This window comes from Oncorhynchus mykiss, chromosome 2 (assembly GCF_013265735.2).
Source record: "Oncorhynchus mykiss isolate Arlee chromosome 2, USDA_OmykA_1.1, whole genome shotgun sequence".
In the NCBI taxonomy this organism is placed as follows: domain Eukaryota; kingdom Metazoa; phylum Chordata; class Actinopteri; order Salmoniformes; family Salmonidae; genus Oncorhynchus; species Oncorhynchus mykiss.
In genome coordinates, this window is record NC_048566.1 from 10,859,059 (window position 1) to 10,886,087 (window position 27,029).

The 27,029-nt window shown below is 45.5% G+C and overlaps 1 protein-coding gene and 1 long non-coding RNA gene across 4 annotated transcripts in view; both read right to left on the minus strand.

The window, feature by feature from the left end:
- Nucleotides 1-27,029, minus strand: part of LOC110511734 (exostosin-1a) — a 160,557-nt gene that overhangs the window by 18,493 nt on the left and 115,035 nt on the right. For all 3 annotated transcript variants that reach the window (XR_005035034.1, XM_036937865.1, XM_036937860.1), the window contains one exon: nucleotides 17,752-17,845. Coding sequence is in view for 2 of the 3 variants with exons in the window: in XM_036937865.1 (XP_036793760.1) it covers nucleotides 17,752-17,845 (94 nt within the window). In the remaining variant the exon portion in view is untranslated. The remainder of the gene's footprint in view (nucleotides 1-17,751; nucleotides 17,846-27,029) is intronic.
- On the minus strand, nucleotides 20,798-22,332 carry LOC118937685. Its single transcript, XR_005035042.1, has 3 exons — nucleotides 21,525-22,332; nucleotides 21,073-21,370; nucleotides 20,798-21,014 (listed from the first exon to the last, which is right to left on the minus strand). It is a non-coding gene; the product is annotated as an uncharacterized LOC118937685 (long non-coding RNA).

The following is a 27,029-nucleotide window of genomic DNA, read 5'->3' on the forward strand; positions in this document are numbered from 1 at the left end:
TTCTCTAACACAATGAGGACAGGATATCACTAGTATTGTGTCTGGTTCCATGAGGACAGGACACCACTAGTATTGTGTCTGGTTCCATGAGGACAGGACACCACTAGTATTGTGTCTGGTTCCATGAGGACAGGACAGGACACCACTAGTATTGTGTCTGGTTCCATGAGGACAGGACACCACTAGTATTGTGTCTGGTTCCATGAGGAGAGGACAGGACACCACTAGTATTGTGTCTGGTTCCATGAGGACAGGACACCACTAGTATTGTGTCTAGTTCCATGAGGACAGGACATCACTAGTATTGTGTCTAGTTCCATGAGGACAGGACAGGACACCACTAGTATTGTGTCTGGTTCCATGAGGACAGGACAGGACATCACTAGTATTGTGTCTGGTTCCATGAGGACAGGACAGGACACCACTAGTATTGTGTCTGGTTCCATGAGGACAGGACAGGACACCACTAGTATTGTGTCTGGTTCCATGAGGACAGGACAGGACATCACTAGTATTGTGTCTGGTTCCATGAGGACAGGACAGGACACCACTAGTATTGTGTCTGGTTCCATGAGGACAGGACAGGACACCACTAGTAGTGTGTCTGGTTCCATGAGGACAGGACATCACTAGTATTGTGTCTGGTTCCATGAGGACAGGACAGGACACCACTAGTAGTGTGTCTGGTTCCATGAGGACAGGACACCACTAGTATTGTGTCTGGTTCCATGAGGACAGGACATCACTAGTATTGTGTCTGGTTCCATGAGGACAGGACATCACTAGTATTGTGTCTGGTTCCATGAGGACAGGACAGGACACCACTAGTATTGTGTCTGGTTCCATGAGGACAGGACACCACTAGTATTGTGACTAGTTCCATGAGGACAGGACACCACTAGTATTGTGTCTAGTTCCATGAGGACAGGACAGGACACCACTAGTATTGTGTCTAGTTCCATGAGGACAGGACAGGACAGGACATCACTAGTATTGTGTCTGGTTCCATGAGGACAGGACACCACTAGTATTGTGTCTAGTTCCATGAGGACAGGACAGGACACCACTAGTATTGTGTCTGGTTACATGAGGACAGGACACCACTAGTATTGTGACTAGTTCCATGAGGACAGGACACCACTAGTATTGTGTCTGGTTCCATGAGGACAGGACAGGACACCACTAGTATTGTGTCTAGTTCCATGAGGACAGGACAGGACAGGACATCACTAGTATTGTGTCTGGTTCCATGAGGACAGGACACCACTAGTATTGTGTCTAGTTCCATGAGGACAGGACAGGACACCACTAGTATTGTGTCTGGTTACATGAGGACAGGACACCACTAGTATTGTGACTAGTTCCATGAGGACAGGACACCACTAGTATTGTGTCTGGTTCCATGAGGACAGGACAGGACACCACTAGTATTGTGTCTAGTTCCATGAGGACAGGACAGGACAGGACATCACTAGTATTGTGTCTGGTTCCATGAGGACAGGACACCACTAGTATTGTGTCTAGTTCCATGAGGACAGGACAGGACACCACTAGTATTGTGTCTGGTTACATGAGGACAGGACACCACTAGTATTGTGACTAGTTCCATGAGGACAGGACACCACTAGTATTGTGTCTGGTTCCATGAGGACAGGACAGGACATCACTAGTATTGTGTCTGGTTCCATGAGGACAGGACAGGACACCACTAGTATTGTGTCTAGTTCCATGAGGACAGGACATCACTAGTATTGTGTCTGGTTCCATGAGGACAGGACAGGACACCACTAGTATTGTGTCTGGTTCCATGAGGACAGGACACCACTAGTATTGTGTCTGGTTCCATGAGGACAGGACACCACTAGTATTGTGTCTAGTTCCATGAGGACAGGACAGGACACCACTAGTATTGTGTCTAGTTCCATGAGGACAGGACAGGACACCACTAGTATTGTGTCTGGTTCCATGAGGACAGGACACCACTAGTATTGTGTCTAGTTCCATGAGGACAGGACAGGACACCACTAGTATTGTGTCTAGTTCCATGAGGACAGGACAGGACACCACTAGTATTGTGTCTGGTTCCATGAGGACAGGACAGGACACCACTAGTATTGTGTCTGGTTCCATGAGGACAGGACAGGACACCACTAGTATTGTGTCTGGTTCCATGAGGACAGGACACCACTAGTATTGTGTCTAGTTCCATGAGGACAGGACAGGACACCACTAGTATTGTGACTAGTTCCATGAGGACAGGACACCACTAGTATTGTGTCTGGTTCCATGAGGACAGGACAGGACACCACTAGTATTGTGTCTAGTTCCATGAGGACAGGACACCACTAGTATTGTGTCTAGTTCCATGAGGACAGGACAGGACACCACTAGTATTGTGTCTGGTTCCATGAGGACAGGACATCACTAGTATTGTGTCTGGTTCCATGAGGACAGGACACCACTAGTATTGTGTCTGGTTCCATGAGGACAGGACACCACTAGTATTGTGTCTGGTTCCATGAGGACAGGACACCACTAGTATTATGTCAGGTTCCATGAGGACAGGACACCACTAGTATTGTGTCTAGTTCCATGAGGACAGGACACCACTAGTATTGTGTCTAGTTCCATGAGGACAGGACAGGACACCACTAGTATTGTGACTAGTTCCATGAGGACAGGACAGGACACCACTAGTATTGTGTCTGGTTCCATGAGGACAGGACAGGACACAACTAGTATTGTGTCTGGTTCCATGAGGACAGGACAGGACACCACTAGTATTGTGTCTAGTTCCATGAGGACAGGACAGGACACCACTAGTATTGTGTCTGGTTCCATGAGGACAGGACAGGACACCACTAGTATTGTGTCTGGTTCCATGAGGACAGGACAGGACACCACTAGTATTGTGTCTGGTTCCATGAGGACAGGACAGGACACCACTAGTATTGTGTCTGGTTCCATGAGGACAGGACAGGACAGGACATCACTAGTATTGTGTCTGGTTCCATGAGGACAGGACAGGACACCACTAGTATTGTGTCTGGTTCCATGAGGACAGGACAGGACACCACTAGTATTGTGTCTGGTTCCATGAGGACAGGACACCACTAGTATTGTGTCTAGTTCCAGGAGGACAGGACACAACTAGTATTGTGTCTGGTTCCATGAGGACAGGACATCACTAGTATTGTGTCTGGTTCCATGAGGACAGGACAGGACACAACTAGTATTGTGTCTAGTTCCATGAGGACAGGACACCACTAGTATTGTGTCTAGTTCCATGAGGACAGGACACCACTAGTATTGTGTCTGGTTCCATGAGGACAGGACAGGACACCACTAGTATTGTGTCTAGTTCCATGAGGACAAGAGGAAGTCAAAGCAGCGTGTCCCTGATGTCAGTACTAATGACACTAATGCAGTCTGCCGAACCATCTAATAATGCAAATTATCGTCAGCAAAAACAACAAAGAAATCATCCCGGACATGTGATCAGTGGTTTGGGGCTTTAAAACACGCTGCGCCATCTGGACGTCGGTTTCTTCAGCAGATCTTTCTACTTCCTTTCAGCTGTAATAGCAGATAGACCATTTTATTCACGCACCGCACAGCAAGACATGACCTGTGAACTCTAGTCATTAAAATAGCCTAATTAATTCCACTGCCAAGGACTCACATTGCTCAAATTGTTGTTGTAATTGTGACTAAAGTAAAATGGTAAATGTTTCATTTGAGCCTATTAGAATGTGTAAATGTGTATGCAAATTCATTTGTTTGCGCGTGTGTGTGTGTGTGTGTGTGTGGGTGTGTGTGTGTGTGTGTCACTCTCTGTGCTCCACTGTCTCTGTGTCCAAATAGAGGCTCCATGATTGTGGAGGCCAGGTCATCTGATGCAGCACTCCATCACTCTCCTTATTGGTCTGGTTCTTCATTTCCTGAGGCGGTCCTCATGAGAACCAGTTTCATCATAGCGCTTGATGGTTTTTTGCGACTACACTTGAAGAAACTTTCAAAGATCTTGAAATTCTCCGGATAGACTGACATTTGTGTCTTAAGTAACGATGGACTGTCGTTTCTCTTTGCTTATTTAAGCTGTTCTTGCCATAATATGGACTTGGGTCTTTTACCAAATAGGGCTATCTTCTGTATACCCCTCCTACCTTGTCATAAACACAACTGATTGGCTCAAACACTTTAAGAAGGAAAGAAATTCCACAAATGAACTTTGAACAAGGCACACCTGTTAATTGAAATGCATTCCAGGTGACTACCTCATGAAGCTGGTTGAGAGAATGCCAAGAGTGTGCAAAGCTGTCATTAAGGCAAATAAAATTTGTTTAACACTTTTTTGGTTACTACATGATCCCATATGTGTTATTTCATAGTTTTGATGTCTTCACAATTATTCTAAAATGTAGAAAATAGTAAAAAATTAAGAAAAGCCCTTGAATGAGTAGGTGTGTCCAAACTTTGACTGGTACTGTATATGGGGACAGTAGATGGTGATCTATATGGAGACAGTAGATGGGAACAGTAGATGGTGATCTATATGGGGACAGTAGATGGAGACAGTAGATGGTGATCTACATGGGGACAGTAGATGGTGATCTACATGGGGACAGTAGATGGTGATCTATATGGAGACAGTAGATGGGGACAGTAGATGGTGATCTATATGGGGACAGTAGATGGTGATCTATATGGAGACAGTAGATGGTGATCTATATGGAGTCAGTAGATGGTGATCTATATGGGGACAGTAGATGGTGATCTATATGGAGACAGTAGATGGTGATCTATATGGGGACAGTAGATGGTGATCTATATGGAGACAGTAGATGGTGATCTATATGGAGACAGTAGATGGTGATCTATATGGGGACAGTAGATGGTGATCTATATGGGAACAGTAGATGCTGATCTATATGGGAACAGTAGATGGTGATCTATATGGAGACAGTAGATGGTGATCTATATGGAGTCAGTAGATGGTGATCTATATGGGGACAGTAGATGGTGATCTATATGGAGTCAGTAGATGGTGATCTATATGGGGACAGTAGATGGTGATCTATATGGAGACAGTAGATGGTGATCTATATGGAGACAGTAGATGGTGATCTATATGGGGACAGTAGATGCTGATCTATATGGGAACAGTAGATGGTGATCTATATGGAGACAGTAGATGGTGATCTATATGGAGACAGTAGATGGTGATCTATATGGAGACAGTAGATGGGGGCAGTAGATGGTGATCTATATGGAGACAGTAGATGGTGATCTATATGGAGACAGTAGATGGGGACAGTAGATGGTGATCTATATGGGGACAGTAGATGGTGATCTATATGGAGACAGTAGATGGGGGCAGTAGATGGTGATCTATATGGGGACAGTAGATGGTGATCTATATGGAGACAGTAGATGGTGATCTATATGGAGACAGTAGATGGTGATCTATATGGGAACAGTAGATGCTGATCTATATGGGAACAGTAGATGGTGATCTATATGGAGACAGTAGATGGTGATCTATATGGAGACAGTAGATGGTGATCTATATGGAGACAGTAGATGGTGATCTATATGGAGACAGTAGATGGGGGCAGTAGATGGTGATCTATATGGGGACAGTAGATGGTGATCTATATGGGGACAGTAGATGGTGATCTATATGGAGACAGTAGATGGTGATCTATATGGAGACAGTAGATGGTGATCTATATGGAGACAGTAGATGGTGATCTATATGGAGACAGTAGATGGTGATCTATACGGAGACAGTAGATGGTGATCTATATTGGGACAGTAGATGGTGATCTATATGGAGACAGTAGATGGTGATCTATATGGGGACAGTAGATGGTGATCTATATGGGGACAGTAGATGGTGATCTATATGGAGACAGTAGATGGTGCTCTATATGGAGACCGTAGATGGGGACAGTAGATGGTGATCTATATGGAGACAGTAGATGGGGACAGTAGATGGTGATCTATATGGAGACAGTAGATGGTGATCTATATGGGGACAGTAGATGGTGATCTATATGGAGACAGTAGATGGGGACAGTAGATGGTGATCTATATGGAGACAGTAGATGGTGATCTATATGGGGACAGTAGATGGTGATCTATATGGAGACAGTAGATGGGGACAGTAGATGGTGATCTATATGGAGACAGTAGATGGTGATCTATATGGAGACAGTAGATGGTGATCTATATGGGGACAGTAGATGGTGATCTATATGGAGACAGTAGATGGGGACAGTAGATGGTGATCTATATGGAGACAGTAGATGGTGATCTATATGGGGACAGTAGATGGTGATCTATATGGGGACAGTAGATGGTGATCTATATGGAGACAGTAGATGGTGATCTATATGGGAACAGTAGATGGTGATCTATATGGGGACAGTAGATGGTGATCTATATGGGGACAGTAGATGGTGATCTATATGGGGACAGTAGATGGTGATCTATATGGGGACAGTAGATGGTGATCTATATGGAGACAGTAGATGGTGATCTATATGGGGACAGTAGATGGTGATCTATATGGGGACAGTAGATGGTGATCTATATGGAGACAGTAGATGGGGGCAGTAGATGGTGATCTATATGGGGACAGTAGATGGTGATCTATATGGGGACAGTAGATGGTGATCTATATGGAGACAGTAGATGGTGATCTACATGGGACAGTAGATGGTGCTCTATATGGGGACAGTAGATGGTGATCTATATGGGGACAGTAGATGGTGATCTATATGGAGACAGTAGATGGTGATCTATATGGGGACAGTAGATGGTGATCTATATGGAGACAGTAGATGGGGGCAGTAGATGGTGATCTATATGGGGACAGTAGATGGTGATCTATATGGAGACAGTAGATGGTGATCTATATGGAGACAGTAGATGGGGGCAGTAGATGGTGATCTATATGGAGACAGTAGATGGTGATCTATATGGAGACAGTAGATGGGGGCAGTAGATGGTGATCTATATGGAGACAGTAGATGGGGACAGTAGATGGTGATCTATATGGGGACAGTAGATGGTGATCTATATGGGGACAGTAGATGGTGATCTATATGGGGACAGTAGATGGTGATCTATATGGAGACAGTAGATGGTGATCTATATGGGGACAGTAGATGGTGATCTATATGGAGACAGTAGATGGGGGCAGTAGATGGTGATCTATATGGGGACAGTAGATGGTGATCTATATGGGAACAGTAGATGCTGATCTATATGGGGACAGTAGATGGTGATCTATATGGGAACAGTAGATGCTGATCTATATGGGGACAGTAGATGGGGACAGTAGATGGTGATCTATATGGGGACAGTAGATGGTGATCTATATGGGGACAGTAGATGGGGGCAGTAGATGGTGATCTATATGGGGACAGTAGATGGTGATCTATATGGGGACAGTAGATGGTGATCTATATGGAGACAGTAGATGGTGATCTATATGGAGACAGTAGATGGTGATCTATATGGAGACAGTAGATGGTGATCTATATGGAGACAGTAGATGGTGATCTATACGGAGACAGTAGATGGTGATCTATATTGGGACAGTAGATGGTGATCTATATGGAGACAGTAGATGGTGATCTATATGGGGACAGTAGATGGTGATCTATATGGGGACAGTAGATGGTGATCTATATGGAGACAGTAGATGGTGCTCTATATGGAGACCGTAGATGGGGACAGTAGATGGTGATCTATATGGAGACAGTAGATGGGGACAGTAGATGGTGATCTATATGGAGACAGTAGATGGTGATCTATATGGGGACAGTAGATGGTGATCTATATGGAGACAGTAGATGGGGACAGTAGATGGTGATCTATATGGAGACAGTAGATGGTGATCTATATGGGGACAGTAGATGGTGATCTATATGGAGACAGTAGATGGGGACAGTAGATGGTGATCTATATGGAGACAGTAGATGGTGATCTATATGGAGACAGTAGATGGTGATCTATATGGAGACAGTAGATGGTGATCTATATGGGGACAGTAGATGGTGATCTATATGGAGACAGTAGATGGGGACAGTAGATGGTGATCTATATGGAGACAGTAGATGGTGATCTATATGGGGACAGTAGATGGTGATCTATATGGGGACAGTAGATGGTGATCTATATGGGGACAGTAGATGGTGATCTATATGGGGACAGTAGATGGTGATCTATATGGAGACAGTAGATGGTGATCTATATGGGGACAGTAGATGGTGATCTATATGGGGACAGTAGATGGTGATCTATATGGAGACAGTAGATGGGGGCAGTAGATGGTGATCTATATGGGGACAGTAGATGGTGATCTATATGGGGACAGTAGATGGTGATCTATATGGAGACAGTAGATGGTGATCTACATGGGACAGTAGATGGTGCTCTATATGGGGACAGTAGATGGTGATCTATATGGGGACAGTAGATGGTGATCTATATGGAGACAGTAGATGGTGATCTATATGGGGACAGTAGATGGTGATCTATATGGAGACAGTAGATGGGGGCAGTAGATGGTGATCTATATGGGGACAGTAGATGGTGATCTATATGGAGACAGTAGATGGTGATCTATATGGAGACAGTAGATGGGGGCAGTAGATGGTGATCTATATGGAGACAGTAGATGGTGATCTATATGGAGACAGTAGATGGGGGCAGTAGATGGTGATCTATATGGAGACAGTAGATGGGGACAGTAGATGGTGATCTATATGGGGACAGTAGATGGTGATCTATATGGGGACAGTAGATGGTGATCTATATGGGGACAGTAGATGGTGATCTATATGGGGACAGTAGATGGTGATCTATATGGAGACAGTAGATGGTGATCTATATGGGGACAGTAGATGGTGATCTATATGGAGACAGTAGATGGGGGCAGTAGATGGTGATCTATATGGGGACAGTAGATGGTGATCTACATGGGGACAGTAGATGGTGATCTACATGGGGACAGTAGATGGTGATCTATATGGAGACAGTAGATGGTGATCTATATGGGGACAGTAGATGGTGATCTATATGGGAACAGTAGATGCTGATCTATATGGGGACAGTAGATGGGGACAGTAGATGGTGATCTATATGGGGACAGTAGATGGTGATCTATATGGAGACAGTAGATGGTGATCTATATGGGGACAGTAGATGGTGATCTATATGGAGACAGTAGATGGTGATCTATATGGAGACAGTAGATGGTGATCTATATGGAGACAGTAGATGGTGATCTATATGGAGACAGTAGATGGGGGCAGTAGATGGTGATCTATATGGGGACAGTAGATGGTGATCTATATGGAGACAGTAGATGGGGACAGTAGATGGTGATCTATATGGGGACAGTAGATGGTGATCTATATGGAGACAGTAGATGGTGATCTATATGGAGACAGTAGATGGTGATCTATATGGGAACAGTAGATGGTGATCTATATGGGAACAGTAGATGCTGATCTATATGGGGACAGTAGATGGTGATCTATATGGAGACAGTAGATGGTGATCTATATGGAGACAGTAGATGGTGATCTATATGGAGACAGTAGATGGTGATCTATATGGGAACAGTAGATGGTGATCTATATGGAGACAGTAGATGGTGATCTATATGGAGACAGTAGATGGGGGCAGTAGATGGTGATCTATATGGGGACAGTAGATGGGGACAGTAGATGGTGATCTATATGGGGACAGTAGATGGTGATCTATATGGAGACAGTATATGGTGATCTATATGGGGACAGTAGATGGTGATCTATATGGAGACAGTAGATGGTGATCTATATGGGGACAGTAGATGGTGATCTATATGGAGACAGTAGATGGTGATCTATATGGGGACAGTAGATGGTGATCTATATGGAGACAGTAGATGGTGATCTATATGGAGACAGTAGATGGTGATCTATATGGAGACAGTAGATGGTGATCTATATGGAGACAGTATATGGTGATCTATATGGGGACAGTAGATGGTGATCTATATGGAGACAGTAGATGGTGATCTATATGGAGACAGTAGATGGTGATCTATATGGATACAGTAGATGGTGATCTATATGGGGACAGTAGATGGTGATCTATATGGGGACAGTAGATGGGGACAGTAGATGGTGATCTATATGGAGACAGTAGATGGGGACAGTAGATGGTGATCTATATGGAGACAGTAGATGGTGATCTATATGGGGACAGTAGATGGTGATCTATATGGAGACAGTAGATGGGGACAGTAGATGGTGATCTATATGGAGACAGTAGATGGTGATCTATATGGAGACAGTAGATGGTGATCTATATGGGGACAGTAGATGGTGATCTATATGGAGACAGTAGATGGGGACAGTAGATGGTGATCTATATGGAGACAGTAGATGGTGATCTATATGGGGACAGTAGATGGTGATCTATATGGGGACAGTAGATGGTGATCTATATGGGGACAGTAGATGGTGATCTATATGGGGACAGTAGATGGTGATCTATATGGAGACAGTAGATGGTGATCTATATGGGGACAGTAGATGGTGATCTATATGGGGACAGTAGATGGTGATCTATATGGAGACAGTAGATGGGGGCAGTAGATGGTGATCTATATGGGGACAGTAGATGGTGATCTATATGGGGACAGTAGATGGTGATCTATATGGAGACAGTAGATGGTGATCTACATGGGACAGTAGATGGTGCTCTATATGGGGACAGTAGATGGTGATCTATATGGGGACAGTAGATGGTGATCTATATGGAGACAGTAGATGGTGATCTATATGGGGACAGTAGATGGTGATCTATATGGAGACAGTAGATGGGGGCAGTAGATGGTGATCTATATGGGGACAGTAGATGGTGATCTATATGGAGACAGTAGATGGTGATCTATATGGAGACAGTAGATGGGGGCAGTAGATGGTGATCTATATGGAGACAGTAGATGGTGATCTATATGGAGACAGTAGATGGGGGCAGTAGATGGTGATCTATATGGAGACAGTAGATGGGGACAGTAGATGGTGATCTATATGGGGACAGTAGATGGTGATCTATATGGGGACAGTAGATGGTGATCTATATGGGGACAGTAGATGGTGATCTATATGGAGACAGTAGATGGTGATCTATATGGGGACAGTAGATGGTGATCTATATGGAGACAGTAGATGGGGGCAGTAGATGGTGATCTATATGGGGACAGTAGATGGTGATCTACATGGGGACAGTAGATGGTGATCTACATGGGGACAGTAGATGGTGATCTATATGGAGACAGTAGATGGTGATCTATATGGGGACAGTAGATGGTGATCTATATGGGAACAGTAGATGCTGATCTATATGGGGACAGTAGATGGGGACAGTAGATGGTGATCTATATGGGGACAGTAGATGGTGATCTATATGGAGACAGTAGATGGTGATCTATATGGGGACAGTAGATGGTGATCTATATGGAGACAGTAGATGGTGATCTATATGGAGACAGTAGATGGTGATCTATATGGAGACAGTAGATGGTGATCTATATGGAGACAGTAGATGGGGGCAGTAGATGGTGATCTATATGGGGACAGTAGATGGTGATCTATATGGAGACAGTAGATGGGGACAGTAGATGGTGATCTATATGGGGACAGTAGATGGTGATCTATATGGAGACAGTAGATGGTGATCTATATGGAGACAGTAGATGGTGATCTATATGGGAACAGTAGATGGTGATCTATATGGGAACAGTAGATGCTGATCTATATGGGGACAGTAGATGGTGATCTATATGGAGACAGTAGATGGTGATCTATATGGAGACAGTAGATGGTGATCTATATGGAGACAGTAGATGGTGATCTATATGGGAACAGTAGATGGTGATCTATATGGAGACAGTAGATGGTGATCTATATGGAGACAGTAGATGGGGGCAGTAGATGGTGATCTATATGGGGACAGTAGATGGGGACAGTAGATGGTGATCTATATGGGGACAGTAGATGGTGATCTATATGGAGACAGTATATGGTGATCTATATGGGGACAGTAGATGGTGATCTATATGGAGACAGTAGATGGTGATCTATATGGGGACAGTAGATGGTGATCTATATGGAGACAGTAGATGGTGATCTATATGGGGACAGTAGATGGTGATCTATATGGAGACAGTAGATGGTGATCTATATGGAGACAGTAGATGGTGATCTATATGGAGACAGTAGATGGTGATCTATATGGAGACAGTATATGGTGATCTATATGGGGACAGTAGATGGTGATCTATATGGAGACAGTAGATGGTGATCTATATGGAGACAGTAGATGGTGATCTATATGGATACAGTAGATGGTGATCTATATGGGGACAGTAGATGGTGATCTATATGGGGACAGTAGATGGGGACAGTAGATGGTGATCTATATGGGGACAGTAGATGGTGATCTATATGGGGACAGTAGATGGTGATCTATATGGGGACAGTAGATGGTGATCTATATGGGGACAGTAGATGGGGATCTATATGGGGACAGTAGATGGTGATCTATATTGGGACAGTAGATGGGGACAGTAGATGGTGATCTATATGGAGACAGTAGATGGGGATCTATATGGAGATAGTAGATGGTGATCTATATGGAGACAGTAGATGGGGACAGTAGATGGTGATCTATATGGGGACAGTAGATGGTGATCTATATGGAGACAGTAGATGGTGATCTATATGGGGACAGTAGATGGTGATCTATATGGGACCAGTAGATGGTGATCTATATGGAGACAGTAGATGGTGATCTATATGGAGACAGTAGATGGTGATCTATATGGGGACAGTAGATGGTGATCTATATGGAGACAGTAGATGGTGATCTATATGGGGACAGTAGATGGTGATCTATATGGGGACAGTAGATGGTGATCTATATGGAGACAGTAGATGGTGATCTATATGGAGACAGTAGATGGTGATCTATATGGAGACAGTAGATGGTGATCTATATGGGGACAGTAGATGGTGATCTATATGGGGACAGTAGATGGTGATCTATATGGGACCAGTAGATGGTGATCTATATGGAGACAGTAGATGGTGATCTATATGGAGACAGTAGATGGGGGCAGTAGATGGTGATCTATATGGGGACAGTAGATGGTGATCTATATGGAGACAGTAGATGGTGATCTATATGGAGACAGTAGATGGTGATCTATATGGAGACAGTAGATGGTGATCTATATGGGGACAGTAGATGGTGATCTATATGGGGACAGTAGATGGTGATCTATATGGGAACAGTAGATGGTGATCTATATGGGGACAGTAGATGGTGATCTATATGGGAACAGTAGATGGTGATCTATATGGAGACAGTAGATGGTGATCTATATGGAGACAGTAGATGGTGATCTATATGGAGACAGTAGATGGTGATCTATATGGGAACAGTAGATGGTGATCTATATGGGAACAGTAGATGGTGATCTATATGGGGACAGTAGATGGTGATCTATATGGAGACAGTAGATGGTGATCTATATGGGGACAGTAGATGGTGATCTATATGGGGACAGTAGATGGTGATCTATATGGGGACAGTAGATGGTGATCTATATGGGGACAGTAGATGGTGATCTATATGGGACCAGTAGATGGTGATCTATATGGAGACAGTAGATGGTGATCTATATGGAGACAGTAGATGGGGGCAGTAGATGGTGATCTATATGGAGACAGTAGATGGTGATCTATATGGAGACAGTAGATGGTGATCTATATGGAGATAGTAGATGGTGATCTATATGGAGACAGTAGATGGGGACAGTAGATGGTGATCTATATGGAGACAGTAGATGGGGGCAGTAGATGGTGATCTATATGGAGACAGTAGATGGTGATCTATATGGAGACAGTAGATGGTGATCTATATGGAGATAGTAGATGGTGATCTATATGGAGACAGTAGATGGGGACAGTAGATGGTGATCTATATGGAGACAGTAGATGGTGATCTATATGGAGATAGTAGATGGTGATCTATATGGAGACAGTAGATGGGGGCAGTAGATGGTGATCTATATGGAGACAGTAGATGGTGATCTATATGGAGACAGTAGATGGTGATCTATATGGAGACAGTAGATGGTGATCTATATGGAGACAGTAGATGGTGATCTATATGGAGACAGTAGATGGGGGCAGTAGATGGTGATCTATATGGAGACAGTAGATGGTGATCTATATGGAGACAGTAGATGGTGATCTATATGGAGATAGTAGATGGTGATCTATATGGAGACAGTAGATGGGGACAGTAGATGGTGATCTATATGGGGACAGTAGATGGTGATCTATATGGGGACAGTAGATGGTGATCTATATGGGGACAGTAGATGGTGATCTATATGGAGACAGTAGATGGTAATCTATATGGAGACAGTAGATGGGGACAGTATAGTGATCTAGATGGGGACAGTAGATGGAGACAGTAGATGGAGACATTATAGTGATTTACATGGGGACAGTAGATGGAGACAGTATAGTGATCTACATGGAGACAGTAGATGGGGACAGTAGATGGAGACAGTATAGTGATCTACATGGGGACAGTAGATGGAGACAGTAGATGGGGACAGTATAGTGATCTACATGGAGACAGTAGATGGGGACAGTAGATGGAGACAGTATAGTGATCTACATGGGGACAGTAGATAGAGACAGTATAGTGATCTACATGGGGACAGTAGATGGAGACAGTAGATGGAGACAGTATAGTGATTTACATGGGGACAGTAGATGGAGACAGTATAGTGATCTACATGGAGACAGTAGATGGGGACAGTAGATGGAGACAGTATAGTGATCTACATGGGGACAGTAGATGGAGACAGTAGATGGGGACAGTATAGTGATCTACATGGAGACAGTAGATGGGGACAGTATAGTGATCTACATGGGGACAGTAGATGGGGACAGTAGATGGAGACAGTATAGTGATCTACATGGGGACAGTAGATGGGGACAGTAGATGGGGACAGTATGGTGATCTACATGGGGACAGTAGATGGAGACAGTAGATGGAGACAGTATAGTGATCTACATGGGGACAGTAGATGGAGACAGTAGATGGAGACAGTATAGTGATCTACATGGGGACAGTAGATGGAGACAGTAGATGGAGACAGTATAGTGATCTACATGGGGACAGTAGATGGAGACAGTATAGTGATCTACATGGGGACAGTAGATGGAGACAGTAGATGACAGTATAGTGATCTACATGGGGACAGTAGATGGGGACAGTAGATGGGGACAGTAGATGGAGACAGTATGGTGATCTACATGGGGACAGTAGATGGAGACAGTATAGTGATCTACATGGGGACAGTAGATGGAGACAGTATATTGATCTACATGGGGACAGTAGATGGAGACAGTAGATGGAGACAGTATAGTGATCTACATGGGGACAGTAGATGGGGACAGTAGATGGAGACAGTATAGTGATCTACATGGGGACAGTAGATGGGGACAGTAGATGGAGACAGTATAGTGATCTACATGGGGACAGTAGATGGAGACAGTAGATGGGGACAGTATAGTGATCTACATGGGGACAGTAGATGGGGACAGTATAGTGATCTATATGGAGACAGTAGATGGAGACAGTATAGTGATCTACATGGGGACAGTAGATGGGGACAGTAGATGGAGACAGTATAGTGATCTACATGGGGACAGTAGATGGGGACAGTAGATGGAGACAGTATAGTGATCTACATGGGGACAGTAGATGGGGACAGTATAGTGATCTATATGGAGACAGTAGATGGAGACAGTATGGTGATCTACATGGGGACAGTAGATGGAGACAGTATAGTGATCTATATGGAGACAGTAGATGGAGACAGTATAGTGATCTACATGGGGACAGTAGATGGGGACAGTAGATGGAGACAGTAGATGGGGACAGTAGATGAAAGCTGAGACAGGAAGTCTGCTCTCTCCCTCTGGGGTCGGGACAGAGACACAGAGGAAGGCTGCTCTCTGCCTCTGGGGTCGGGACAGAGACACAGAGGAAGGCTGCTCTCTCCCTCTGGGGTCGGGACAGAGACACAGAGGAAGGCTGCTCTCTCCCTCTGGGGTCGGGACAGAGACACAGAGGAAGGCTGCTCTCTGCCTCTGGGGTCGGGACAGAGACACAGAGGAAGGCTGCTCTCTGCCTCTGGGGTCGGGACAGAGACACAGAGGAAGGCTGCTCTCTCCCTCTGGGGTCGGGACAGAGACGCAGAGGAAGGCTGCTCTCTCCCTCTGGGGTCGGGACAGAGACACAGAGGAAGGCTGCTCTCTGCCTCTGGGGTCGGGACAGAGACGCAGAGGAAGGCTGCTCTCTCCCTCTGGGGTCGGGACAGAGACACAGAGGAAGGCTGCTCTCTGCCTCTGGGGTCGGGACAGAGACACAGAGGAAGGCTGCTCTCTCCCTCTGGGGTCGGGACAGAGACACAGAGGAAGGCTGCTCTCTCCCTCTGGGGTCGGGACAGAGACACAGAGGAAGGCTGCTCTCTGCCTCTGGGGTCGGGACAGAGACACAGAGGAAGGCTGCTCTCTCCCTCTGGGGTCGGGACAGAGACACAGAGGAAGGCTGCTCTCTCCCTCTGGGGTCGGGACAGAGACACAGAGGAAGGCTGCTCTCTGCCTCTGGGGTCGGGACAGAGACACAGAGGAAGGCTGCTCTCTCCCTCTCTCCCTCTGGGGTCGGGACAGAGACACAGAGGAAGGCTGCTCTCTCCCTCTGGGGTCGGGACAGAGACACAGAGGAAGGCTGCTCTCTCCCTCTGGGGTCGGGACAGAGACACAGAGGAAGGCTGCTCTCTCCCTCTGAGGTCGGGACAGAGACACAGAGGAAGGCTGCTCTCTCCCTCTGGGGTCGGGACAGAGACACAGAGGAAGGCTGCTCTCTGCCTCTGGGGTCGGGACAGAGACACAGAGGAAGGATGCTCTCTGCCTCTGGGGTCGGGACAGAGACACAGAGGAAGGCTGCTCTCTGCCTCTGGGGTCGGGACAGAGACGCAGAGGAAGGCTGCTCTCTCCCTCTGGGGTCGGGACAGAGACACAGAGGAAGGCTGCTCTCTCCCTCTCTCTCTCTCTGGGGTCGGGACAGAGAGAGTGTGTGGGTGTGTGTGTGTACGGGGTGTGTGTGTGTACGGGGTGTGTGTGTGTACGGGGTGTGTGTGTGTACGTGTTGTGTACGTGGTGTGTGTGTGTACGGGGTGTGTGTGTATACGGGGTGTGTGTGTGTGTGTGTACATGGTGTGTGTGTGTACGTGGTGTGTGTGTGTACGTGGTGTGTGTGTGTGTGTACGTGGTGTGTGTGTGTACGTGGTGTGTACGTGGTGTGTGTGTGTGTGTACGTGGTGTGTGTGTACGTGGTGTGTGTGTGTGTGTACGTGGTGTGTGTGTACGTGGTGTGTGTGTGTGTGTACGTGGTGTGTGTACGTGGTGTGTGTGTGTGTACGTGGTGTGTGTGTGTGTGTACATGGTGTGTGTGTGTGTACATGGTGTGTGTGTGTGTACATGGTGTGTGTGTGTGTACATGGTGTGTGTGTGTGTACATGGTGTGTGTGTGTGTACATGGTGTGTGTGTGCATGGTGTGTGTGTGTGTGTGTGTGCATGGTGTGTGTGTACCTGCAGTGCTTCCAGGAAGCGGAAGGATCCCAGGCGTCGTCCTCTGGGAACCAGACAGAAGGTAGAGTTGTGAAGCATCTCTCTGTAATCATGTCTGAAGACAGAACAGACGGGTTACACGTTAATATGACCTGGCATTCAGTAGACACGCATCAACAGTGACTTTACACGTTAATATGACCTGGCATTCAGTAGACACGCATCAACAGTGACTTTACACGTTAATATGATCTGGCATTCAGTAGACACGTATCAACAGTGACTTAACGTGACTTCACGACAGTGGCTTAACGACAGTGGCTTCACAACAGTGACTGTGTGCAGCATCACAAACACTGACACGGAAGACAAACACCCACAACCCAAAACTGAAACCCAGGCTAGCTAAGTATGATTCTCAATCAGGGAAAATAATTGATAGCTGCCTCTGATTGAGAACCATACTAGGCCGAACACAAAAACCAACATAGAAAAACAAACACAGACTGCCCACCCAACTCACGCCCTGACCAAAGGAACTGAGGTCAGAACGTGACAGTAAGCTGATAGATTGATGAGTTCTCGTCTTGGAACCCAGTAAGCTGATAGATTGATGAGTTCTAGTCTTGGAACCCAGTAAGCTGATAGATTGATGAGTTCTAGTCTTGGAACCCAGTAAGCTGATAGATTGATGAGTTCTAGTCTTGGAACCCAGTACGCTGATAGATTGATGAGTTCTAGTCTTGGAACCCAGTAAGCTGATAGATTGATGAGTTCTCGTCTTGGAACCCAGTAAGCTGATTGATTGATGAGTTCTCGTCTTGGAACCCAGTAAACTGATAGATTGATGAGTTCTAGTCTTGGAACCCAGTAAGCTGATAGATTGATGAGTTATAGTCTTGGAACCCAGTAAGCTGATAGATTGATGAGTTCTAGTCTTGGAACCCAGTAAGCTGATAGATTGATGAGTTCTAGTCTTGGAACCCAGTAAGCTGATAGATTGATGAGTTCTAGTCTTGGAACCCAGTAAGCTGATAGATTGATGAGTTCTCGTCTTGGAACCCAGTAAGCTGATAGATAGATGAGTTCTCGTCTTGGAACCCAGTAAGCTGATAGATAGATAGATAGATGAGTTCTAGTCTTGGAACCCAGTAAGCTGATAGATTGATGAGTTCTAGTCTTGGAACCCAGTAAGCTGATAGATTGATGAGTTCTAGTCTTGGAACCCAGTAAGCTGATAGATTGATGAGTTCTCGTCTTGGAACCCAGTAAGCTGATAGATTGATGAGTTCTAGTCTTGGAACCCAGTAAGCTGATAGATTGATGAGTTCTAGTCTTGGAACCCAGTAAGCTGATAGATAGATAGATAGATAGATAGATAGATAGATAGATAGATTGATGAGTTCTAGTCTTGGAACCCAGTAAGCTGATAGATTGATGAGTTCTAGTCTTGGAACCCAGTAAGCTGATAGATTGATGAGTTCTAGTCTTGGAACCCAGTAAGCTGATAGATTGATGAGTTCTAGTCTTGGAACCCAGTACGCTGATAGATTGATGAGTTCTAGTCTTGGAACCCAGTAAGCTGATAGATTGATGAGTTCTCGTCTTGGAACCCAGTAAGCTGATTGATTGATGAGTTCTCGTCTTGGAACCCAGTAAACTGATAGATTGATGAGTTCTAGTCTTGGAACCCAGTAAGCTGATAGATTGATGAGTTATAGTCTTGGAACCCAGTAAGCTGATAGATTGATGAGTTCTAGTCTTGGAACCCAGTAAGCTGATAGATTGATGAGTTCTAGTCTTGGAACCCAGTAAGCTGATAGATTGATGAGTTCTAGTCTTGGAACCCAGTAAGCTGATAGATTGATGAGTTCTCGTCTTGGAACCCAGTAAGCTGATAGATAGATGAGTTCTCATCTTGGAACCCAGTAAGCTGATAGATAGATAGATAGATGAGTTCTAGTCTTGGAACCCAGTAAGCTGATAGATTGATGAGTTCTAGTCTTGGAACCCAGTAAGCTGATAGATTGATGAGTTCTAGTCTTGGAACCCAGTAAGCTGATAGATTGATGAGTTCTCGTCTTGGAACCCAGTAAGCTGATAGATTGATGAGTTCTAGTCTTGGAACCCAGTAAGCTGATAGATTGATGAGTTCTAGTCTTGGAACCCAGTAAGCTGATAGATAGATAGATAGATAGATAGATAGATAGATTGATGAGTTCTAGTCTTGGAACCCAGTAAGCTGATAGATTGATGAGTTCTAGTCTTGGAACCCAGTAAGCTGATAGATTGATGAGTTCTAGTCTTGGAACCCAGTAAGCTGATAGATTGATGAGTTCTAGTCTTGGAACCCAGTAAGCTGATAGATAAGACTAGTACAGAGATATCTTCCCAGACATGTAGTAACATCACAGTTATGTTCACACAGCCCAACAACGTCCTGTTTATCTAGCTAGCCTGTTGTGTTTACTAGTTGCCTTAGAAACATCCTGTTAGTTTGTTCACACGATGAGTCTGAGTTGAATCATCTTCCCCATCAATCAGATGAGTAGAAACTGCGGGAAGCATGAGAGTGACGTTTGACAGATGTGGGACAACCTGTACAGTGATAATTATTGTGTAATTGGACCCTGATGAAGCCGTACCTAGCCCGGAGATCTCTAAGTCAAGCCAAGAGAGAGCCTGACCTACGTACAGAGCAGATACATGAAACAGGAAGTAATTCCTGGCCCCTGGCAGGGAGAATCCCATGCTGTTTATCACATCGCACTCATGGCAGGACATGACGGCGTCCGTACGAACCATCACTGCTAACTGAGCTGTCAGGGATAGATGGTTCTAGAACCAGCTGCGTGTTGTCCTTCTCTGTGGCTCTAACAGATCAGACGTCTACCATCAACATGAGGACTACATGCACTGTACGTCCCCACCTATCCTGTCCCATAGACACATGCTGACATCTGGTCTGACGCAGGGTAATGTATAGATGAGGCCATACGTACGTCATCAAGAGAACGGTAATGTATAGACGAGGCCATATACACATCCTCATGAGAATGTTAATGTATAGATGAGGCCATACGTACGTCATCATCAGTGTCTGAACCTATAGCTCAGTGTCTACCTATAGCTCAGTGTCTGGATCTATAGCTCAGTGTCTGGATCTATAGCTCAGTGTCTGGACCTATAGCTCAGTGTCTGGACCTATAGCTCAGTGTCTGGACCTATAGCTCAGTGTCTGGATCTATAGCTCAGTGTCTGGATCTATAGCTCAGTGTCTGGATCTATAGCTCAGTGTCTACCTATAGCTCAGTGTCTGGACCTATAGCTCAGTGTCTGGACCTATAGCTCAGTGTCTGGATCTATAGCTCAGTGTCTGGATCTATAGCTCAGTGTCTGGATCTATAGCTCAGTGTCTACCTATAGCTCAGTGTCTGGACCTATAGCTCAGTGTCTGGATCTATAGCTCAGTGTCTGGATCTATAGCTCAGTGTCTGGATCTATAGCTCAGTGTCTGGATCTATAGCTCAGTGTCTGGATCTATAGCTCAGTGTCTGGATCTATAGCTCAGTGTCTGGACCTATAGCTCAGTGTCTGGATCTATAGCTCAGTGTCTGGATCTATAGCTCAGTGTCTGGATCTATAGCTCAGTGTCTACCTATAGCTCAGTGTCTACCTATAGCTCAGTGTCTGGACCTATAGCTCAGTGTCTGGATCTATAGCTCAGTGTCTGGATCTATAGCTCAGTGTCTACCTATAGCTCAGTGTCTGGACCTATAGCTCAGTGTCTGGACCTATAGCTCAGTGTCTGGATCTATAGCTCAGTGTCTGGATCTATAGCTCAGTGTCTGGATCTATAGCTCAGTGTCTACCTATAGCTCAGTGTCTGGACCTATAGCTCAGTGTCTGGACCTATAGCTCAGTGTCTGGATCTATAGCTCAGTGTCTGGATCTATAGCTCAGTGTCTGGATCTATAGCTCAGTGTCTACCTATAGCTCAGTGTCTACCTATAGCTCAGTGTCTGGACCTATAGCTCAGTGTCTGGATCTATAGCTCAGTGTCTGGATCTATAGCTCAGTGTCTACCTATAGCTCAGTGTCTGGACCTATAGCTCAGTGTCTGGACCTATAGCTCAGTGTCTGGATCTATAGCTCAGTGTCTGGATCTATAGCTCAGTGTCTGGATCTATAGCTCAGTGTCTACCTATAGCCCAGTGTCTGGATCTATAGCTCAGTGTCTGGATCTATAGCTCAGTGTCTGGATCTATAGCCCAGTGTCTGGATCTATAGCTCAGTGTCTGGATCTATAGCTCAGTGTCTGGATCTATAGCTCAGTGTCTGGATCTATAGCCCAGTGTCTGGACCTATAGCCCAGTGTCTGGATCTATAGCTCAGTGTCTGGACCTATAGCTCAGTGTCTGGACCTATAGCTCAGTGTCTGGACCTATAGCCCAGTGTCTGGATCTATAGCTCAGTGTCTGGATCTATAGCTCAGTGTCTGGATCTATAGCCCAGTGTCTGGACCTATAGCCCAGTGTCTGGATCTATAGCTCAGTGTCTGGACCTATAGCTCAGTGTCTGGACCTATAGCCCAGTGTCTGGATCTATAGCTCAGTGTCTGGATCTATAGATCAGTGTCTGGACCTGAAAAGAAAAGCTTTCATTAGAAGGCATAATAACCAGTGCGAATCGAGCGAATGTCCTTAAAAATGGAGATTGAAGCACATGCGTTCACCACCTGACATGTGTTTCCTGTAAAGACGGAAACGAACAACCCACCAGCTGCCACCCCTGATGCACAATATTGATTTTAGTTTTTCCCATCTGAATAAATTCACAGACAGAATCCCCAGAGTCACATCAAATGGTAAAATATCTTCCATGCAGAGAAACTGGCAATAGACTGTCAGCAGGATGTCAACCAGTCACCCCCCAAAAAATCATTGAGTCGTCTCTGAAAATACTAATTTATCATACGAGACTGATAACACATCGCATTGTCTCTGAAGGAGTTAGGCCTAGTCTCCAGGGGAAGAATATGCGGTGCTGTTCTAATGACAGGGTGGTTATAGAGTCTCTGTTCTCCTAATGACAGGGTGGTTATAGAGTCTCTGTTCTCCTAATGACAGGGTGGTTATAGAGTCTCTGTTCTCCTAATGACAGGGTGGTTATAGAGTATCTGTTCTAATGACAGGGTGGTTATAGAGTCTCTATTCTCATAATGACAGGGTGGTTATAGAGTCTCTGTTCTCCTAATGACAGGGTGGTTATAGAGTCTCTGTTCTCCTAATGACAGGGTGGTTATAGAGTATCTGTTCTAATGACAGGGTGGTTATAGAGTCTCTGTTCTCCTAATGACAGGGTGGTTATAGAGTCTCTGTTCTCCTAATGACAGGGTGGTTATAGAGTATCTGTTCTAATGACAGGGTGGTTATAGAGTCTCTGTTCTCCTAATGACAGGGTGGTTATAGAGTCTCTGTTCTCCTAATGACAGGGTGGTTATAGAGTCTCTGTTCTCCTAATGACAGGGTGGTTATAGAGTATCTGTTCTAATGACAGGGTGGTTATAGAGTCTCTGTTCTCCTAATGACAGGGTGGTTATAGAGTCTCTGTTCTCCTAATGACAGGGTGGTTATAGAGTCTCTGTTCTCCTAATGACAGGGTGGTTATAGAGTATCTGTTCTAATGACAGGGTGGTTATAGAGTCTCTGTTCTCCTAATGACAGGGTGGTTATAGAGTCTCTGTTCTCCTAATGACAGGGTGGTTATAGAGAGTCTCTGTTCTCCTAATGACAGGGTGGTTATAGAGTCTCTGTTCTAATGACAGGGTGGTTATAGAGTCTCCGTTCTCCTAATGACAGGGTGGTTATAGAGTCTCTGTTCTCCTAATGACAGGGTGGTTATAAAGTCTCTGTTCTCCTGATGACAGGGTGGTTATAGAGTCTCTGTTCTCCTGATGACAGGGTGGTTATAGAGTCTCTCTTCTAATGACAGGGTGGTTATAGAGTCTCTGTTCTCCCAATGACAGGGTGGTTATAGAGTCTCTGTTCTCCTAATGACAGGGTGGTTATAGAGTCTCTGTTCTCCTAATGACAGGGTGGTTATAGAGTATCTGTTCTAATGACAGGGTGGTTATAGAGTCTCTGTTCTCCTAATGACAGGGTGGTTATAGAGTCTCTGTTCTAATGACAGGGTGGTTATAGAGTCTCTGTTCTCCTAATGACAGGGTGGTTATAGAGTCTCTGTTCTCCTAATGACAGGGTGGTTATAAAGTCTGTTCTCCTGATGACAGGGTGGTTATAGAGTCTCTGCTCTCCTGATGACAGGGTGGTTATAGAGTCTCTGCTCTCCTGATGACAGGGTGGTTATAGAGTCTCTGTTCTAATGACAGGGTGGTTATAGAGTCTCTGTTCTCCTAATGACAGGGTGGTTATAGAGTCTCTGTTCTCCTAATGACAGGGTGGTTATAGAGTCTCTGTTCTCCTAATGACAGGGTGGTTATAGAGTCTCTGTTCTCCTAATGACAGGGTGGTTATAGAGTCTCTGTTCTCCTAATGACAGGGTGGTTATAGAGTCTCTGTTCTCCTAATGACAGGGTGGTTATAGTCTCTGTTCTCCTAATGACATGGTGGTTATAGAGTCTCTGTTCTCCTAATGACAGGGTGGTTATAGAGTCTCTGTTCTCCTAATGACATGGTGGTTATAGAGTCTCTGTTCTCCTAATGACAGGGTGGTTATAGAGTCTTTGTTCTCCTAATGACATGGTGGTTATAGAGTCTCTATTCTCCTAATGACAGGGTGGTTATAGAGTCTCTATTCTCCTAATGACAGGGTGGTTATAGAGTCTCTGTTCTAATGACAGGGTGGTTATAGATTCTCTATTCTCCTAATGACAGGGTGGTTATAGAGTCTCTGTTCTCCTAATGACAGGGTGGTTATAGAGTCTCTATTCTCCTAATGACAGGGTGGTTTTTGAGTGATTGTGGTTTACACTGCAATGTTCACAAGCGGTTTAATAAACTCAACCAAATGTTGCAATCAAAATGGCCACAATGGTTGTTTTTTCCTGACCACCAGTCAGTGTGTAAAGAAGTGCTATCATCCACAACACAGGCCCTCTTCCAGCGGACTTCACAGCAAGGTAAATGTTCAGACCATAAACAGTGTTGTGTACTTGACATTTATTCCACAATCTGTCATGGATTGGACAGCAAACACGAGTCAGCAAACACGAGTCAGCAAGCACGAGTCAGCAAGCACGAGTCAGCAAGCACGAGTCAGCAAGCACGACTCAGCAAGCACGACTCAGCTGACACGACTCAGCTAACAGAAGAGAGATAACACTGATACAGGAAGAGAAGAGTCTGTATTCCTGGTTCCATCAAATGTAATGCCAAATCACTTCTATCAAAAAGATTCCCTTGACACTAGTGGCAATCCCAGGCTTTAATCCCGGGCTTCAATCCCAGGCCTCAATCCCTGGCTTCAATCCCTGGCTTTAATCCCAGGCCTCAATCCCTGGCTTCAATCCCAGGCTTTAATCCCAGGCCTCAATCCCTGGCTTCAATCCCTGGCTTTAATGCCAGGCTTTAATCCCAGGCTTTAATCCCAGGCCTCAATCCCTGGCTTCAATCCCAGGCTTTAATCCCAGGCTTTAATCCCAGGCTTCAATCCCGGTCTTCAATCCCGGTCTTCAATCCCTGGCTTCAATCCCTGGCTTCAATCCCAGGCTTCAATCCCAGGCTTTAATCCCAGGCTTTAATCCCAGGCCTCAATCCCAGGCTTCAATCCCAGGCTTCAATCCCGGTCTTCAATCCCGGTCTTCAATCCCTGGCTTCAATCCCTGGCTTCAATCCCTGGCTTCAATCCCAGGCTTTAATCCCAGGCCTCAATCCCAGGCTTCAATCCCGGTCTTCAATCCCTGGCTTCAATCCCTGGCTTCAATCCCTGGCTTCAATCCCAGGCTTTAATCCCAGGCTTTAATCCCAGGCCTCAATCCCTGGCTTCAATCCCTGGCTTTAATCCCTGGCATCAATCCCGGGCTTCAATCCCGGGCTTCAATCCCGGGCTTCAATCCCGGGCTTCAATCCCGGGCTTCAATCCCGGGCTTTAATCCCAGGCCTCAATCCCTGGCCTCAATCCCTGGCTTCAATCCCGGGCTTCAATCCCGGGCTTCAATCCCGGGCTTCAATCCCGGGCTTCAATCCCGGGCTTCAATCCCGGGCTTCAATCCCGGGCTTCAATCCCGGGCTTTAATCCCGGGCTTCAATCCCGGGCTTCAATCCCGGGCTTCAATCCCGGGCTTCAATCCCGGGCTTCAATCCCTGGCTTTAATCCCGGGCTTCAATCCCGGGCTTCAATCCCGGGCTTCAATCCCTGGCTTCAATCCCTGGCTTCAATCCCTGGCTTCAATCCCTGGCTTCAATCCCTGGCTTTAATCCCGGGCTTTAATCCCGGGCTTCAATCCCGGGCTTCAATCCCAGGCTTTAATCCCAGGCTTCAATCCCAGGCTTTAATCCCTGGCTTTAATCCCTGGCTTTAATCCCTGGCTTTAATCCCTGGCTTTAATCCCTGGCTTTAATCCCTGGCTTTAATCCCTGGCTTTAATCCCTGGCTTTAATCCCTGGCTTCAATCCCTGGCTTTAATCCCAGGCTTCAATCCCAGGCTTCAATCCCAGGCTTTAATCCCAGGCTTTAATCCCAGGCTTCAATCCCTGGCTTTAATCCCAGGCTTCTGGTGCGGTGGAGGGGATCAAAGCAGACGTCATAAAGCATTTAGAGCCCCACAGAGATGAGAGGAGTCTCCACAGCTTCATCATCACAACTCTACATGAAAATACCCTGGGTTACATGATCTAATTACAACACAAAGAACTAGCCAAACCATCTCTCATCTCGCTCTCCCCCCCCACCTCTCTCTCCCACCAAAACCCTATTATGATGGGGTTTCCTTTATTCTGGCAGCTCGTGGTGGCCTAAAGCCCTATTATGATGGGGTTTCCTTTATTCTGGCAGCTTGTGGTGTCCCAACGCCCTATTATGATGGAGTTTCCTTTAATTTGGCAGTTACCTGTACATTCTGGCACCTTATGGTGTCCCAATGCCCTATTATGATGGAGTTTCCTTTATTTTGGCAGTTACCTTTACATTCTGGCACCTCGTGGTGTCCCAAAGCCCTATTATGATGGAGTTTCCTTTATTTTGGCAGTTACCTGTACATTCTGGCACCTCGTGGTGTCCCAAAGCCCTATTATGATGGGGTTTCCTTTATGTTGGTAACCTGTACATTCTCCACCCAT